The sequence below is a fragment of the Egretta garzetta genome, unplaced genomic scaffold (genome assembly GCF_000687185.1).
Source record: "Egretta garzetta isolate BGI_Z169 unplaced genomic scaffold, ASM68718v1 scaffold36, whole genome shotgun sequence".
NCBI classification, from domain to species: domain Eukaryota; kingdom Metazoa; phylum Chordata; class Aves; order Pelecaniformes; family Ardeidae; genus Egretta; species Egretta garzetta.
In genome coordinates, this window is record NW_009259975.1 from 3,395,316 (window position 1) to 3,413,286 (window position 17,971).

A 17,971-nucleotide genomic window follows, 5' to 3' on the forward strand; every position below is an offset into this window, starting at 1 on the left:
TATAAAAGAGAAAATAGGAGAGGTCTCTTCAGTTTGAGATGGCTTAATTCAGGTTCTATTTCCAAGCACAGTACTGTTTAAAGCCAGTACATTCCAAAATCAATTCACTGTCTGTCAAGTTCTACTCAACTAGAATCCACATAAAATTGATATGGCAATTTCCCTCCAAAAATAATTAAAGAATGCAATGTTTAACACAAATTATCTTAATAAAAGTAAACTGTAAGACACCAAAACATTTTCACTTGATTTCATTTGATTTTCAGAAAAACCCAACACTTCAATATCTGAAAACAAATTAAAAAGCCAAGGTTTTTTTAATCTAGTGATTATTATTCCCACTTAACAGAGGGGAAAAAAATAAGAAGTACAGAAACACTGATTACAAGCTGTTAAACAGAGATAATGACATCCTCGCAACAGAATATGAAGATGTACTGCCTCTAAAGAGAGCCAAGTAATATTCACTTACTGAACTATAATTACTGGATCTCGATTATTATACATGAAAACAGACAGATATTGATAGGTGTTAAACAAGTGGATGTTTAATTGCTTTACATCACAGAAGCTAAAACGGTATTTCAGCACTGATGTAGGGAACAAAGCTAATTTAACACTCGTGCAGGCAATCATGGTATGCTTTTAATTGTCAAATAAAACATGCACAATGATGTAGTAGCAATATTACTACACAATAAAACTTAAAATTTTCTTATAGCTGCTTATAGCTATATGTTTTTTCTTATAGCTACTTACAGCTATAGCATTTTCCATGATTTTTACTTTCTTGTACTGGAAGAATCCAGGTACTCTATAAAACTAACACTCTTAAGACTGGGTACATACAAAGCTGTTAGCAAGGAATACATAATATGCAAGTTTGAAAAAGATGGGGGTCAAAGAAAACTCATTTTCATATCACTTATTTAGTCACTGGGATTTCAGGTTTTACATTACCCTGGTCTGTATTCCAGGTGGTCTCTGTGCAAAAAATTAAGACCAATACTATACCATATGATTATTTAGTCAGCACATATGCATATGGACCAGTATAAACATACCCTTCAGCAACTATTCAAATAGCTTATCTTGCATAACTATGCTTTCTCCTAAATTGTGTTTAAAATCAACTTACTTGTTTGGGGTTTTTTTTTTGGTTTTTTTTTTTTTGGTTTTTTTTTTTTTTTTTTGCAAGGAAATTAAATCCCTCATGTATGGTCTCACCTTCCTTCCTGCTTTGGTATTACCACTCATTTGAGCCCATAACGAGCTACTTCAGCTTGCTAACTGAGCAGAAAATTATACATTTTTGTTAGTCTCCTGACAGCTTAACAAATGAGCCCAGCTCACAGCAATAGTGTGCAACCGTGGTAGCAAAAACTCAGACAACCTCGATGTAAAAACATGTTTTAAACGAGTTAAACTACTCTGGAAGCTTATTTTGACAGAGAAGAGTTCACCTACAATTACCTGAAAGTACTAGCACAATACATCAAGGAGCAGATAATTTCTCAGTACTTCAGCATAGCTCCTTTTAAAGAGCTTAATTGAAATTCATTTGCCCATTCCTCTGGTCCCATCCTGACTTGTTAATAGCATTAGATCTGTACATTTACATATCCAATTCAGACTAGGGATGAAAACTGACAATCATGCTTCTAGCGCATTATAGAGCACAAGGTTTTTACTTTTGCTCCAGTTTCATACATGCTCTGGAATGGAGTCTGCCAGTAAAAGGTTAATGCTAACCTTTTTATTTAACAAACAACAAAACAAAACAACAAAAAAATTAAACCAGCAGGATAAACTTTTACATCTTCTTTTGCAAAACATTGTCTGAACAGCTTCTGATTGGTGTGTGGAGCCTCAAAAAAAGGCCGCAAACAACCCCCCATCCCCAAAACCCATGTACTTTAGCATCCAATAATTATCTTAGATTTCTCCAGTGGCTTACATCCACCATTTCTCAGAATTCTTGCCCTGACTGCAGAATTATTTGCATTTATAATTTACCTCCTTAAAAAGCACATAAAAGACAGTAGCAAACAGGCTTTAGGTTTTTTTCTGATCACCTGTCATAACTTTTCAGTGCAGCCGAGATGACCCAACTGCTCAGTGCCAGAAGAGGTTCCATGCCTTCTCCCAAAACTCTGCTGCTCTTGCACTAACGAGGCTCCTCTATTAACCAAAGCAGCACACTGATTTAGCAAAAAAGCTGTTTTTCCTCTAGGCAAAACCCAAATCCAACCAGTTAATCAACTGAACTGACTCAGGAAGAAAGATCAACAAATGCCAGAGCTGACTGCAGTGTCTTTCAGTGCCTGCTTGCCTTTGCAAAACCATGGGTGTGGGGATGAGGGAGCTTTTTGTGGCAAAAAGCCATTGGACTGGCTCGGTTGTATCATAGAATTGTTCTCAACACACAAAACTGTAGGAGATGACAGTTTCTAGAGAATAACAATCCCTTATGACTAACTGTCCTGTGTGCATCACATTTTTTCCACTACGTTGTCTGTGCTCACTAGTTCCCCTAACTGCCCAAAGTGAAGTACTTGGGAAACCTCCAGAACATCTCCAGAAAATAATTTAGATCTGCTCTGAAACGAGACAAAAACATCTGACAGCAAATGCCAGGCTCCCCACACTAACTTTCCTATCAGTGCTAGAACTAGGTAGCAAAACGCTGCTCTGAAGTTAAAACTAATAGTCAAAACACCTAGTATTAAAAAAAAAAGAACAGCCACCAAAACCAAAAACCCACCCCATACCACACCACGCTACTGAGATTCTAACCCATTCAAAAACTCCCAGAAAAAAATATTAGTTCTCAACAAAAACTGGACCAAAGATATCTTCAAACAGGTTCCCTTTTAGAAAGTTACAGAGCCCTACAACATTTGGGTTGGGGTCACCAGAAATGACTGTAAAATTAAGATAAACCCACGATTTCATAGGAACACTTCTATATTTAAGGTACTTAGTTCACTTCCACAAACCTATTCCTTTATTTATGTGTTCATAGGAAATGCACAAGATCTCTCTTTTTATGCAATCCTATATTTAAGATTTAGACAACCACCTCTCCCACCCTACTTCCAAAGAGATACCTTGATTTGCCACCTGACATCAGAGGGGCAGAGCAATAAGCTATGCACATCTTAATTATAAATGTTTACTAGAGCTTTTTGCACAAAGGATTACCAGGTCACTACTTCCTAGCCTGCAAAAAAGAAAACCACACCAAAATCCTAAACTGCTCTATGCTTCTATGTCCCTGGCATATATGATTAGTGTTTTAGCCTCAATACTTCAAGCTTCTGTTGAAGTCACTACTGAATGTTTTATTAGAAAACCGTTGTTGATAGAGATTTCTGGTAAGTAACACAGATAAAAAAACCCCTGAAACTTACCTTTATAATTACAGTCTTAGAAACTACCAGCAAAAGGAACTGGAATTATATGCTAATGCTGTCCTGAGCTTCCACTCGTGCACTTGCGCACACTATTGCACTCTCCACATTTGCTTTGGTCATGCTATACCCTTTACATAATACAAACTACCTGGCTTGAAGAACAGAGTACGTGTACAACATTGCACCTTCTTTCCAGTAAAACAACAGCAAGAACTTCTATCTAGAAGATTGGGTAATGATAGTCTGGATCTTTTGGAAAGTAAGTTTGCTCCTAGTATAAAGCACAAAATTCTTGTTCTTTTCATTATCCCACATATTCCAGAGGGCACAATCTAAATTGTGTGTTAATGGTGCATACACAACTTGCAGCTTTGTCTCTAATCCAGAGAACATACAATTCATCAAATATTTGCTAAAAACTTCGAAATATTCCTTGCTGGAATATGAGAAAGAATCGGTATTTCATTTACAGAATTTAGACAATGAAACAACATCCTTCTGTTCTAGTTTGCAGCTCATCAGCAACAGGAAATTACAGAAACCACCCCTATTCTTCAGCTGACTACCAGACCTCAGGTGTACCTTCCGGAACAAGTAGTGGCAATTGAAGAGAGAAATGCCCCTAGCCTTTCACCACCCTGGGCCTGCCAAATATTGTTCTCCTCAATTCCACTTGCTGATGGGACCACTCACTGGCTTCAGACAAGTGCAGACAGGTTGGTTTTACACCCTGTAACAGGCATCCCTCAGCTAAAACCTCTCGCTTCCAAGTGAAGGGGATTAAAGCAGTCACGCAATTTTATCACTGGCAGAACTGTAGGAATGGTAAACTCCACTCAGTAGGCTGTGATTAACAGCTAGGTGCAGGCACTGCACCCAGCACAGCTATTTGCAATGATGGGCTAAGGCTCTCCATGTGAAAATATAGCTAGGTTCATCAAGATTAAAAAACAAAACAAAAGCAACCTCCCCCCAACCTCTTTTTTGTTTAGCTGCAAAGCTTACCTCACTATGGATTTTACTGACAAATACCTTCTGACCCCCCAAAACCATACACAGGAACTGTCAAACAGTAATTACTAAACCAACAAAGAGTTGAATTAAACATATTTCACTTAAAACAAAACCCAACAAAACCACCAACACCCGCTCATTCTTACACATACCAGTAGTTTTTAATTTAAGAAGTTTAATCATGAAACTGGACCACAGAAACTGGTACCTATCATAAATGGGTGAAATCAACAATTAATTTAATACCTTGGAACAATGAGAAAAGAATAAAAGCAGAATTGGTAAAGACTTAAATTAAGCAGGAGGGTCTACTTTCATACATATGGAGCTACTCCAGACATCACATTCTAAAACACCAAATTAGAAGCAAGTACCACCCTATCCTGCATGACAAGTTAGAAAAGAAGTTACAGCTATGCTTTTACTCAGGGTCTGCATAACCTGAAAAAACATCAGAAAAAAAAAAAAAAAAAAGAATCTTCAGTATCCTTTAGCAGGACCACAACTTTCATGGGAGCAATTTGGCTGGATGGACCTGCTCCTGCTAGTTTGTCAAGACACAGTTCACAGTTGGTAATGCCAGATCACCCACTAGTACAGAGATTTAATCAGCATCAAGACAGAACACACAATTGCACTTATGTCAAATTGACAGAACACACTGGCTACACTGAATCACATTTTTTAAACAATTCACATGGACACACTCCTTCAAATACAGTTGGGAGTCCAAGCTCCCGGCACATCAAATAATTCTTTACCATGTAGCAGGCAACTGTGGGATAACCTACACTCTACTCTTCCCCCTGCCACTTATAAAAGGGAGCCATTATCCTCATTTTTCATAGATTGGCTCAGAGCCTGAATTGTGAGGTTTACTGTTATATTCAAACCTGTTTTTTGTAATAATTGTCTATTACAATATCCATGCCATCATTGAGTTTCTCTTAAAATCTTCTCTAGCTCTTGGCTTCAATCGCCTCTGAAAGTTACACCCGTACCAGGAGCCTTTTACCATAGTTACACCAGCACACCCCATACTGCCAGCACACTCCCCAACACAGCTATAAAAACAAATCTTAATATGGACCCAAGAACAAGTTATATCAGTAAATTATACACTAACACAGCTAGGATACCGTCAAGGATGCCGTTCTTCCTGACTGGGATGGCTATGTCAGGAACAGTCTGTAGTATAAACAATTTTGAATGTATGAGTTCTCTTTTGCCCACTGACATCCAGCTAACAGAAGCTGAAAAAATATGTATAGCTTGGTAAGAAAAACTCCCAAACCCCCATTTAACAGTTTCAGGATGGCAGAAAAATAAGTAGTTTTTAATGACAGGGAAGGGATGTCAGCCTTGAAAATTCTAAGCCATAATACAATTTCTCCTGGGGCAGGGAGGGGAAGAAATAAAAAATTCCAAAGAGAAACACATAGAAAATAACAGGTTCCTTTTAGCCTGAACAATTCAGAAGTCATCTTGCTCTGGACAAAATAAAGCAAGAAACCCAAATACTGTACTAACAATTACAATACACCACAGACCCACAAAAAGAACATAAAATAACCAAAGCCTTAAATAGGCTCTGAAATGGGCAATACCAAAAAAAAAAAAAAAAAAAAAAAAAGAGAAGACAGAGGGCTAGTGCACATGAAATGCTAACATATTTTATTCTGGCTGCAAAAAATATTCCTGTGGAATTAAATTTTTGGAAGACACACTTCCTTGAAGAAAACTATATTTGAAAAAACACAATCTATATTTTTGTTTGCCAGTTACCCTGCTTGCATCACATACTCTTTTGCCTAGTAAAATATTCTGTGAATACACACACAAAAAAAATGGCTGACTCGCTATCAGGAACCTACTGTCAAGTAATACGAGGTTTACTGTAATGACATTGTAATTATCTGAGGTTGATCACAGTAACCTGGCTCCAAAATACAAAAGTATTTCTAGAAACTTGCCTTTTAATGAAGTAGGACATGGGAGTTTTGTCTACAAAAGAACCCCTGGTGCTACCATCAGTAGTGGAATGCAGCAACTCAATAGTGAACATTTGGGTTTTTTGTTTTAAATCAAGAATGTGACTGCATGCATAGTAAAAGCACTGTTTCCAATAACCAAGAAAACAACATGATCCTTGTTCAAGGCAAATAGACATTTTCAGTGAAAACCAATACATTTTTTGCAGTAACTACAGAAGCATCCAGTTGCTGCCGCAGATCTCAATCTGTGAATCAATTCAACCATGCACTACTAGATCTACAGTGAGCCTGCACTGAGAAAACTGTACCTTCATTAAATGGGTTCGACACGTCTTGATATTTCTGTTAATTGAAACTTCTGCTTTTTCAGAATTACAGGTCCACCCCAGTTCTTTGAAGTGCTTTCCAATCAAGTTTTGATATATTTCAGTAAAACTCAAATTAATAATTTTGTATCAGTAGTATTTATAAAGCTACATTTACTATACGCTATTTTTCTCTACTTTCCTTCAGCAAGTATGTCCCAAAGCAATGAAATTTGGGCAATAGAATACTCTGCATTACCATTTTTCAGTTTAAATTGGGAAAGTACTATGTTAACTTAAATGGTAGAATGAAGGTATTTAGCAGCAATATGGGCCCATACCCACTGATCAAGATGGTGAATAAGGTACTAAGCAATTCTAGCATATATGGATGAAACATCCATATAATGCAAATGTAATATTTTCCACAAGACCATTCCAGTCATCACTGATTTTGTCACATAAAACCAAATTGATGCATTTCTATCAATGATAGCACAGTACAGAAGGACTTCAATAAAGTCACTCAGTACAGATAGATGGCATAAGAAGACAACAGATTACAGAGACCCAGAGAACTCTGTGCTTCCAAAATTATGGGCAACCCCTCAAAAACAACAATGAACTTGAACGCTTTCTTCTCCATTTTGCTAGTGTCTAAAGTATGCATTGTGTCAGATCAATTGAGCAGTGTCTTCTCATTACTGTCCGCAAGTGGCAAAGCTGTAAGCAACAGCAGTTTAGATCTGCAGACTTATGAAGACTAACCAAACTAGGCTCACCTGTGGAAAATTTCTAGGAATAGAAGTTCAAGAAGAAAAACAAGTCTGACTTTATCAGGTGAAAAATCCATGTTACTCATCCCAAAAGAAACAAACAAAACAAGATGACTCACTGCAGGGATTAATACAAGAAGAGATGAGCAGCAGGTAAGTTTTCGCAGCTCAGGTAAACAAAAGTACATCAACGAATGCATATAGAGCAAATGGCCATTTATTGAATGTGTTCAATGTTTATCATAATTTCGAGCCAGTTTTGCTACAATCCTAAAGATTAGAAAACCGTCATCTCACAAGAATTAAAGAAATCTGTACTCAACAGAGCTGGTATGAACTGAATGGGCTATTCCGCTTCTTTGCAGGACTAAAATTATATATGTTATATTTTTGTATGTATATTTATATAAAACATGATATATTTCACTATGTAGAAGCTCTGTAACTGGTTAACTCTTTTTGCCTTTTACAATATTTAAAATAAAATAAAAAAAATGAAAGCACACAGGTTGGAAGACTTCAAGGAGGAGGTGCAACTCTAGGAACTACACTGAAGTTAAAGTATGCATTTCATCAGGTTTTGTTGGTTTTTTTTTCTTATGAAGATACATCACTTGTAAAGGAGTATTTCCAAGCAGGAGCCAAGAAACTGTCACAGCAGCGTGAAGGTTATGAACCTTCATCTTAAAACCTACCTTCTGGTTAAAGCTAAGTAAAGTAATATTCCTTTTCAGAATTACACTGGTGGTAATTTCTATTTATTTCACTTAACTCTTACATTTGTTGGTATCTTAACAGACATAGTTCAGAACTAAAGTTAGGCCGCATGAAAACAACTTCATTGGAGTTTCCTTTGTATTTATGTCTAGCCACAGCAATAAACATTCTATATATAGCTTATATTAAGAAGGCAGCTAATGAGAAACTATGTTGACACAGCAGAAGCTTCAGTCGTTTATTGTAACGCAGCATGCGCATTTTGGCTGAGGGTAAAAGGTCTGGAGGGGTATGGGGTATTTATATCTTTAAGGTAGGGCACAAACATCAGTGTTTAAAAAACCAGTAATTTCACTGAAGACAGAACACAGATCAACAGAAGCCTGTATTCTCCTCCCCTTACTTTCCATTTTATTACACATATTCATAACATTAAGACACTGTCACTTATCTACTAGCAATAATAACTGAAAATGATAAATCCTAAAGAGAATGATATTTGTATGTTGATCTGTTTTTTCAGTAGTAGTTCTAGTTGCACTGTGTTAAAAGGTGCATTTAATACAACATGAGCTGCTCCATCTCATACTTTGGGTTCAGCTGCCAAATACAGTACAACAGGTCTTCAAAGGAAAACTGAACTTACTTTACACTTGCACGTTTAGGGGTAGGCAGACTACTAACTTGGAAAGGAAAGGCCGTAAGCACAAGTATGGCGCACTGCCTGTCAGCTCCCACTTTCAAGGCTCAGCCCACCTCAGAAGCATTTAGTGGTATTCAGTTCTCTCATTTACCGTTCACATACATCTTACCAGCTGCATTCACAAAATAGAGAACATAGCATATCGTGATGGACAGCCTCACAAGGAAAGAGAGGTGGTAATACCAGTTTGCCTGACAAGACCCCAGCTTACATTTAATTAAAAAAAAGAAACGTATTTAGACATCAGAAAGTCATAATAAAGCTTTCAATATATGAACAATATTAAAGTTTGTTTAGTTTGGGGTTGGGAAGTGAAGAAATTATTTCTATAGATCTAGGCATTAGTAGTTGGGATGTCATAAACACGTATCTGATTTACAAACGTATGTTAAAATTGCTTAAACCACAAATCTTGATGCTGGAGTAAGAGATGTCAGTGTAACAAAACTGCAAAAGTGACATCAATTTTATTCAATGTGTTTCAGTTGCTGTTGGTTTCACATTAAGAATGAAGAGACCTTCTCCAGCAGAGTGAGCATTCCGAATCTGCAATTTAATAGGAAAAAGTCTATGCAGTTTTAGGTTTTATTGATTATGTTTTTAAGTGTGAGAAATTAATAGCAGAACGAATAGCTCCATTATCAAGGCACCTTCACCTAAGAAGTCCTCCCTTCTTTTCTCTTATACTGCCTCTTCGGTAACCAGAAGGAAGTGAGCTAACTGCTCCTAATGATTTTGAGTTCTACCAATTCTGTTCCATAATTCACTGGATTATTTAATGAACTGAAGGCAGCCTTGTGGACAGGACTCTTCCTGCACGGGTCAACATCCTCCAGGAAAATATTGTATCTGTTTAGTTATTATTCACTTCTAACCATGCTCATGGCCACTCCTCTCTCCGCTCCTTCCCTGCTCCCCACTGTCATCCCCTTTCCCCTTACTCACCTTTCTCAGAAGAGCAGCAGACCAGGAGACATGGCTGCATTAACTACCTGATTCATCAGAGCCGCGCCGCCCTCTGACCAGCATCCATGAAGAAGCCATTTCTTAGAAATCCCAGCAAGCTTTTTCCATTCTGCACCATCTCTCCTTACCGAGGTTCATGCCTTGCTAAAAGCCTCCATTCGCCATCCCCTGCAGTCCAGCTTCCAAATGCCCTCTTCGCTCTCCCGAATTTTAGCAACAATACCCTGAAGTTGTACAAGGTACAACAGTAAAGAAGCACAAGAGCCATCATATGTATGTCAGTGAGCAGAAGCACACAGAGTAGGTAAGACTGGATATGTGCACACAGAGAGTATAGTCCAGAACTGAGACAACTGGACTCAACTTTGTTAGCAAGGATGCAACAACAGTTACAGTTTGTTTCAGTCTATCTTTGCATTTCCATGCAAACACAATCATCTGTACACTAGTACAGTTGCTGGCACAGAATTACCAACGGTGCTCATATAAATTGTGCTAAATTGAAGCTTGAAGAAGCTTGCTCTGCTACAGATCCACATGTTATTAGACTAACAAAACAGCGAAGGTATAAGCAAACTCTTAGGAAGAAACCCCTAAACCTTTGAAAAACTCCCACACAAGTTTTAACTAATTAAAATATCTCATCCAACTCCCCCTCCCCCCCAAAATAGTTATCACACCAAAACCATAGTATAAAACCCACTAGGTTGCAGTCCTAAAAGAAAATTGGTGTAAATTGCTTAAAACTAATTTTACAAATATGCACTGATATTAATGGAATGAATTTATCAGTCTATATTATATCTAAATGCAAGTTTTTTGTTACAAACAAGGCCACTGTTAACTCATAGTTTAGTTATGTCAGACGCTGCACGTCCAGTTGTGCCTAACCATAAAAAACCCATACAGGAATTAAACAGTTAAGTCACTAAATAACTCATCAATTGACTTCCAAGCCCTTTTGGTGAAGTGTGGAAATGCATAGGCTGACTATGGTTTAAAAGTTAAGTCTTTATAGTCAACCACTGAATGAAACACAGATGAGATATTAAATGGTTCAACTATCTTCCTGTATGTTTTAGTATATGAAGTGATACATTACGAAAAATGACACATTGTGATGCTTATCAGATTCAGCACATTATTGCTCTATCGATTTTGTACCAAACAACGTAAGGCAGGATGACAGTAAAGAGGGTTTAGAAAAGATACCCATCACTTCAAAAACCACCAGCAATATTGTGAATTAATAGTCTAAGAAATCAAGATTTTATCAAATAAATATTCCCAATTTCTCTCCTCAGAAGCTTAAGAAAAACCCCCTTGTTCATACAAATTAACCTCACTATAAAAACAAAGCTATATAAATATATGAAAGGCTAAAGGAAAGGTATAATGGCAAATAGGTTCAATTTCTGAAAGTTTCATTTTAAAACTGAGATTGTGTTGGCAGAGAGGAAAAAGGATTTCAAACACATACTTTTTAAGCTATCTTTTCAAGTATGATGACATAAAAAAAAAATTTGTTTCAGATAAAGGGACAGGAAAAGTGGGAGGCTAGAGGAACCTAGCAAAGGCCAATATCTCTCATCACAAAATGGCTTTTGCAGGGTCTGGTTTAATAGTAAGAATACAATGTGTGACCCAGATAACAAGAGGAGCATCAAGGGTTTAGTTTAGCAAAGCTGTAAAGCTGTCTAAAACGGGTTACAAGTCATTGATTAGCGAACAGATGTTTTAAGACTTGCATGAAGGTCCTTTCCAACATGACTCAGCACCCATCCACAGTCTGAAACATAAAGATCCTTCATCGATGTAAAACGTGATCCATTGTTGTTTCAGTTATACACATAAGCATACACTTATGGATATAATCAGCAAATGTACCAATCACCCCATATTTAGTAACAAGAACTGCCATTAAATTATTTTCCTACATTATTTTTGTGACAGTCATATTTCAGCCTATTTTCTGTATGCCATGCCTCAAAAGTTCAAATCATTTAATATTTACATGAACATATATTCCACTTCAGCGTGAAGAAAGCAAGCTTACAATTTCTTCATGAAAAAAGTTCTAAGTTATATGAATAAAATTGGGTACTTTACTGAGATTATATTGGACTCCTGAGTAAAGGACACTATTTTTACAAGTATTGGGAAAAAATGCTTTTGATTTACTCAAGCAAATTTGAAATACACTTAACTATCCAGTTGTGAATAGTCACAATTGCAATGAAAGGAAGTGATTTTTTCTTTGTACAGTTTAAATGTCTAATGCAACATTTTTTTAAAAAGGTGATATCGAGTCTATCTAGATGTCAGAAATCATTTTTCTGACGATTTTTTAATCTAGTTGAAGCTTCTGGATCCTTCTGAAATAAAGGATTAATTTAGAGCTCTGAAGTTCTAAGTGTTGAAGGTTCCATTTGTTCCAAAATGCCAACTAGAGATGATTTAGAGTCATGTACTTAAAGCACCACACATTTTTGAAAAGGCTGTGGAACAGAAGCTCATGTTATTCAGAACCAGCCTGACAGCTTCACAATCAGAAGTTTTTGCACTGATGTACAGATTTTATTCAAAATATTGTTTGAATTATATCTCATTAGTGTCTTCCAAATGACAAATACAAAGAAAAACACTCTTTTGGGCAGGATTGCATATAGCAAAAACCTTTTGAGTACCGCTTAAATAAAGACTATTTTGAATACTTTCCCAATAGCACCTTCTTGTCTTTGCACAGTCCGCACCGAGGTGCTACATGCTAATCGAGACAGCAAGGCAACAAAACCAAAGTGACATGAGCAGCTGAAGCCTCTAGTACTTTACACAAAGCTTTGGTCAGGATGAAGTACAAGCTATAGTCTAGGAAAAAATATGCTAGAGTAGGGAGAGAGAGAGACGGAAAAGTCTGTCAACAAAATGAGGCTGAACAGTTTCACAGCGTGTACCTAACAGTGCCTTTGGAAAAATCTTCCACAAGGCAAAACACAAACATTAACAAATATGTATGCAATTCAACTCCATCAACTACTCACAAGACTTGGAAAGCTAATTCTCACACATGAGAAGCCTTCTTCTAAATCATGCTTAGATTTATAGTACAGACCATCTGCCTCTAACTGCTGAACATCTTCCTCAACCTGTGTGTGTTGTATCTTCATCCAGGCTAAAATTTTCCAGGATTGTACAGAACAGTTTAGATAATGGGCTTTAATACTATGCCTGACAACATCCTTGAATTTCAAACAAACTCTTAAGCAAATATAAGACTACAAAGTAGGCCACTTTTTTTATCTCAGAAGTAAGGCATTTTTAGCCTGTGAGCATACTCTTACACAGCTATTGCAGCAGAAAGACTTAAGTTGGGGTTTGTATTTAAAGATAGAGTTGTAAAACACCAGCAACAAAGACAGGAAAATGGTACATGCAAAGCTCCAAGAAGAAAGAGTATCTTGCCTATATATGCCACAAAGTTGGAAAGAACTGATGGTCTATATATAGTTTAAAAGTCATTTGTAAGCTAGATTGTTCTCAACACAGCTGAAGCGCATCTAAATTATTTGCGGCTCACCAAGATGTTTTTAAGCAGGCAGAACAATCACAATTGCAATTCCTTGTGCATAGGACAGGATGGAAAAATGCCCCACACAGAGCGCTTGCTGCCTCACAGAATACAGTATTTTACTTCTTTTGTTTTGTCTGATTACTTGCAGCTTCAAGAAGTCTGTGCTTACAGAGCTAACATTATAAATACACAGAAGAAACTTTGAGGACTGCAAACTCTAAACAGCTTTCAAACTCACTTCTTGGACAGGTTCTGGATAAGTGAACAATGTGATGGAGCCATAATGGAAAAAAGGGGAGGGAGTAATACATCCTTGAAGGTAAAACACACTAGATAAAGAACAGGCAACTGTTTCCTCCACAAGGAAAAAAAAGAGGGAGGAAACAGGCATCCAACAAGTCAGAGGAAAAGAGAAGGCTACCTGTGCAGAGTTTAACACACAAGTTTTCTAGAGACAAAGCTTAAATCATACCATCTCCTATACAGAAAAAATAGTCTTTAAAACATTACTTCTACATTCCACTTATGAATAAATTCCTTTATTACTCCTCTGAGTGTCTCTTAATATCTAGAAGTCTCCACACAGGGTATGGTGATCCATCAATCTCTGTCCCACTAAGCACAGAACAGACAGACATCAGCTTGATTTGGAATGGAGAAGAGCTGCAAAGGATTTAAGGGAAAGTATTACAAAACTCTATCTCACATTACGGAATCTTTTTCAATGGCGGATTTTAAGAAAAAAAAAAAAAAAAAAAAGCTTTAAAAACAAAACAACAAAACCCCCTATCTCCAGGAAAGATACAGCCAGTCCTTGCTTCACAGGTCAGGGAGTTAGACTGAATGCACTAAAGACCACTTCCAGTCCTTCATTTTTAGTACCAGCTTCCTTACAGTTGCAGTCATGCATGCTTAGAACAGCTTTTACCACCACTAAATGTTTGCAAATAGAAGTAAAAACCAAAGTTAAGAAAACAAGGCACTGACACTGAACACTGTGCCATTTCTATTCAAAGAATCAATCATATATAAATTCAAAGGGAAGGATATTTTTGCATGGGCAAGGTAAGCCACACAAAGAAGCCGATTCATCCTTAAATATTAGAATATCTGGAAATGAGAAGTATAGCCTTTACAGAAAGAAATACTTGTTTGGGATCTGGCTGTGCTAGGTCGCTTGTGACTACATACTAGAAGTAAACCTGGAATCTCACATATAATTGCTGACTGCAGAGCAGTTGATTTTTTTCTCCACCCCAAACAAACCAAAGCGAATTTTCATTAACTTACCCTTATTCACCCTCCCCCAAGCCCCTGAAACCCTGTGCAGAGTTTCAACAAACCAAAGCGAATTTTCATTAACTTAGCCTTATTCACCCTCCCCCAAGCCCCTGAAACCCTTGGTTGAAGAGGAAGGAGACAAAAGCCTTTAGCAGCCCACAGTTAGAGCACAGTATTAGACACACTGCTGCCTTAATTCTCATCTTTTCACATGTAAGTTCTAACTGCTTAGTGACATGATCACTGCTTTTAGGAAACATTCACATTTTAGACAGATCTAGTGATATCCTATCTGTGTAAGGTAATCTTAAGCAAAACCCAAATTATGGAAATGCAGAAATTAACTACCGCATTAACTCCTTTTAATGATGTTATTGACTGGTTTCTTTTTCTCAAGTTACATAAGAGATTTTTAAATGGTATACTTTGGTAAATTATTTCTTCTAACCTGAAACTAGGTTTAATTACATTGTCTGCTCTGTATCTTCAAAGAGATTAATAGAATGAATCTCCAGCCAACCAATATGAAATTGGCTGAGGAAATCAACAACAGCTGTTCTCTTCTTTAAAAAATTGACTTGTTTTTCCCCAGACCTCCAGCAGTACCCACACAAACAGCCTGGGTCCAGCTTCAAGCAGAAGGAGTTGCAGTATCAAAAGATTAATCAAACTGTACCTTACAAATGACCATTTCTAGGACATCCAATATCTACACATAAAATTAGTCAGCATAGGTGACTGTAGAAAGCAAGTAAGATACTTGTTCAACAACAATGTAACGCTGACATACACAGTTTCCTTCGCCCACATTAAAGAACAGTTATTTTCAAACTAATTTGTCTGTTGTTAAAGGCATGTAATTTTTAAGTGACTGTTCAATGAACTAGTGAGCCCAGGAAATGAATTTCTGGGATAAAACTAAGACAGTTGACCTGAGTAGAAGCTTTGCTGTTGACTTCCTTGGGGCTAGAATTTCATTCCTGGACTTAATGCAACTAAAACATTTTTTTTCTGAAATAAATAAGTATTACATTGAACTTTATAGCAAGAGCAGATTAAATTCACAGAGCTAGGCAGAGTTAAATCTTATGTCTACAGCAAATCATTCCTTTCACTCCTCCACAAATGAGTATAACACAGCTTCCTGGCAAGAGCAGCTCTTCTGGGTGAAGTCTTAAAATCTAAATTTCTGCGCACTACGTGGAAAGAACAAAACAAACGCACCCTCCCTCCCGCACATTTATGCACATACCAATAAAAAGCCAACAGTATTTTCTCCACAGGAATAAGTTTTTTGCTTTAGAAGCCCTGAGTAATTTTCCCAGCAGTACTGTTGATGATTCTGTCTGCTCACTTCATTTTACTAAAAAGATTTCACTTCTTGAACAATGCATACATGCAGTACTAGCACTTTACATTGTTTGAAGCAGATACATGTATAGTTTTCTACATCTCCCACTTTTTTGGAGTTTCAGGCGTGACTATATTTCCGAGACAAAAATAATGGTACTGAGTAAGTGCATACGTGAGACCTTAAAATAGCACATGTAAGACTGTGAAGAGCATTTATAGCAGTAAAACTAAGGAAGTAAAAAAAAAATTATTCTTACACAGTTGAATGTTCTGTAGGAATAAAATAGCTTTTTTTACTACACCACTTTTTAGTAACTGATATTCTACAATAGCCAGACTGAATGGACTGTGATGCCAAACGCCAATACTCAATACACATGACCTAAAACAACTTTACTTCCTGTGCATTACAGGAAATCCCAGGCCAGAGCCCAGACATAAGCTGAAGTCTTTGGGAGTTGCTGCATAATAAAACTAATAATAAAATCCTTTCAAACTTAGACACCAGAAAGTAACTCAATAAATTTTAACAAAATAAAATGCAGTAATCCACAGCAGAGTGAATACTTAAGTTTCTCCAATATATCCATTCTAGCTCTGTTTATCATAGGCAATAACTTATCTTTTTGGACAGCTCTTTCACAGAGTTGCAAGAGGTACTCTATGCCCTGATTTGTTGTAACCTTTCCAAATTCCACTCCGTAAATCCCACATCCCCAAAGTCACACTACCAAGTAGAGAGGACTCTCCCACCCCAAAAAATCCGCCCAAGCTCTCCTCACAGCATCAACAGTAAGGTTCCAAGACCAGTTTCAATATACAGAAGTTTCTTCTGGTTTGCTATAGTCTCAGTTTCTCAATGATCCAGTGGATTGGGAGCAGAAACAAATTAGTGGCCAATGTGACCACTGAGGTAGATTCATTCCTCTGTCCTGAGCTCAGTGAATCCCACTTACAAAGACTCGGGGTGAGAGAAGGGGAAACGAGGCCCTGAAGACTTCAGGTTTTTGTACTGGAGAAAGGCCTTTTTAGATTTCAAGCCTCTCATGAAATGAAACTGAGCCAGTATAATTGTGCATCTTAAACTTCTGCGTTTAGTACTTGAAGCGATATTCTTGTCCCTTTCCTTGCCACCACCTTCCACAATACTCCACCATGCCAATGCTCAACACATACTACACTGGTTACTGATATGGGATTCCTGGGATGACTTGCAGCTCGTTGCCCTTCCATTCGCCTATCGGAGAGACCCTTTGGCTCCAATGGCTGCCTAGTGAAAGAGAGCAAGATGCTTCACTCCTCTTCCCTACCATGCTGCAGACACCACCAAACCAAAGTACCTTTGCCCAAAACACAACACAGGCCCTGACCCCTTTCCCCCTGCATCTAGAGAGGAAGGAGACAATCCTTTATTTTAGGTACTACTATACCACAACTTCTATACTCACCAGATGATATACTGGCACAAATCTTTTTCCTCCAGCGTTGTTACCAGGCTGGCGACATCTCCTCCCTCCCCTATACGCACACGCATCTATCCGTTCCTGTCTCTCAGCAGATAAAGTCTCCTCTTCCCCAGCACCCCAGAGAACGCTCATTACAGAAGCCGGAGCCCTTTCTCCCACCCCTCACGCCCTAGGCCAGGCTCTCACAGGGGTGTCGCTGCCCCGCAGACGGGAAGGATCGTGCCTGGGGCACACCCGGCCCGGCGCCGCTGCAGCCCCCCTTCTCCCCCTATCAGACGATACCTCCTCCCCTCTCCGGTCGCTCACCGTCAGAGGCAGCTCGCCGCCCCGCGCCCCCCCTCCCACGCGAAGGGAGGACCCTCCGGCCCTTGCGGGGCCGCCTCCCAAGCACGAGCCCAACAACCCCCCT

The 17,971-nt window shown here is 38.0% G+C and overlaps 1 protein-coding gene across 2 annotated transcripts in view; it reads right to left on the reverse strand.

Moving 5' to 3' along the window:
• Window positions 1–17,695, reverse strand: part of UBE2V2 (ubiquitin conjugating enzyme E2 V2) — a 29,629-nt gene extending 11,934 nt beyond the window's left edge. Inside the window, exon 1 of one of the 2 annotated variants that reach the window (XM_035895859.1) lies at window positions 17,545–17,695. Coding sequence is in view for 1 of the 2 variants with exons in the window: in XM_035895858.1 (XP_035751751.1) it covers window positions 9,871–9,910 (40 nt within the window). In the remaining variant the exon portion in view is untranslated. Of the gene's footprint in view, window positions 1–9,870; window positions 10,460–17,544 lie in introns of those variants that run through there. The other variant, XM_035895858.1, reaches the window with a different exon arrangement.
• Window positions 17,696–17,971: the final 276 nt, after the last annotated feature.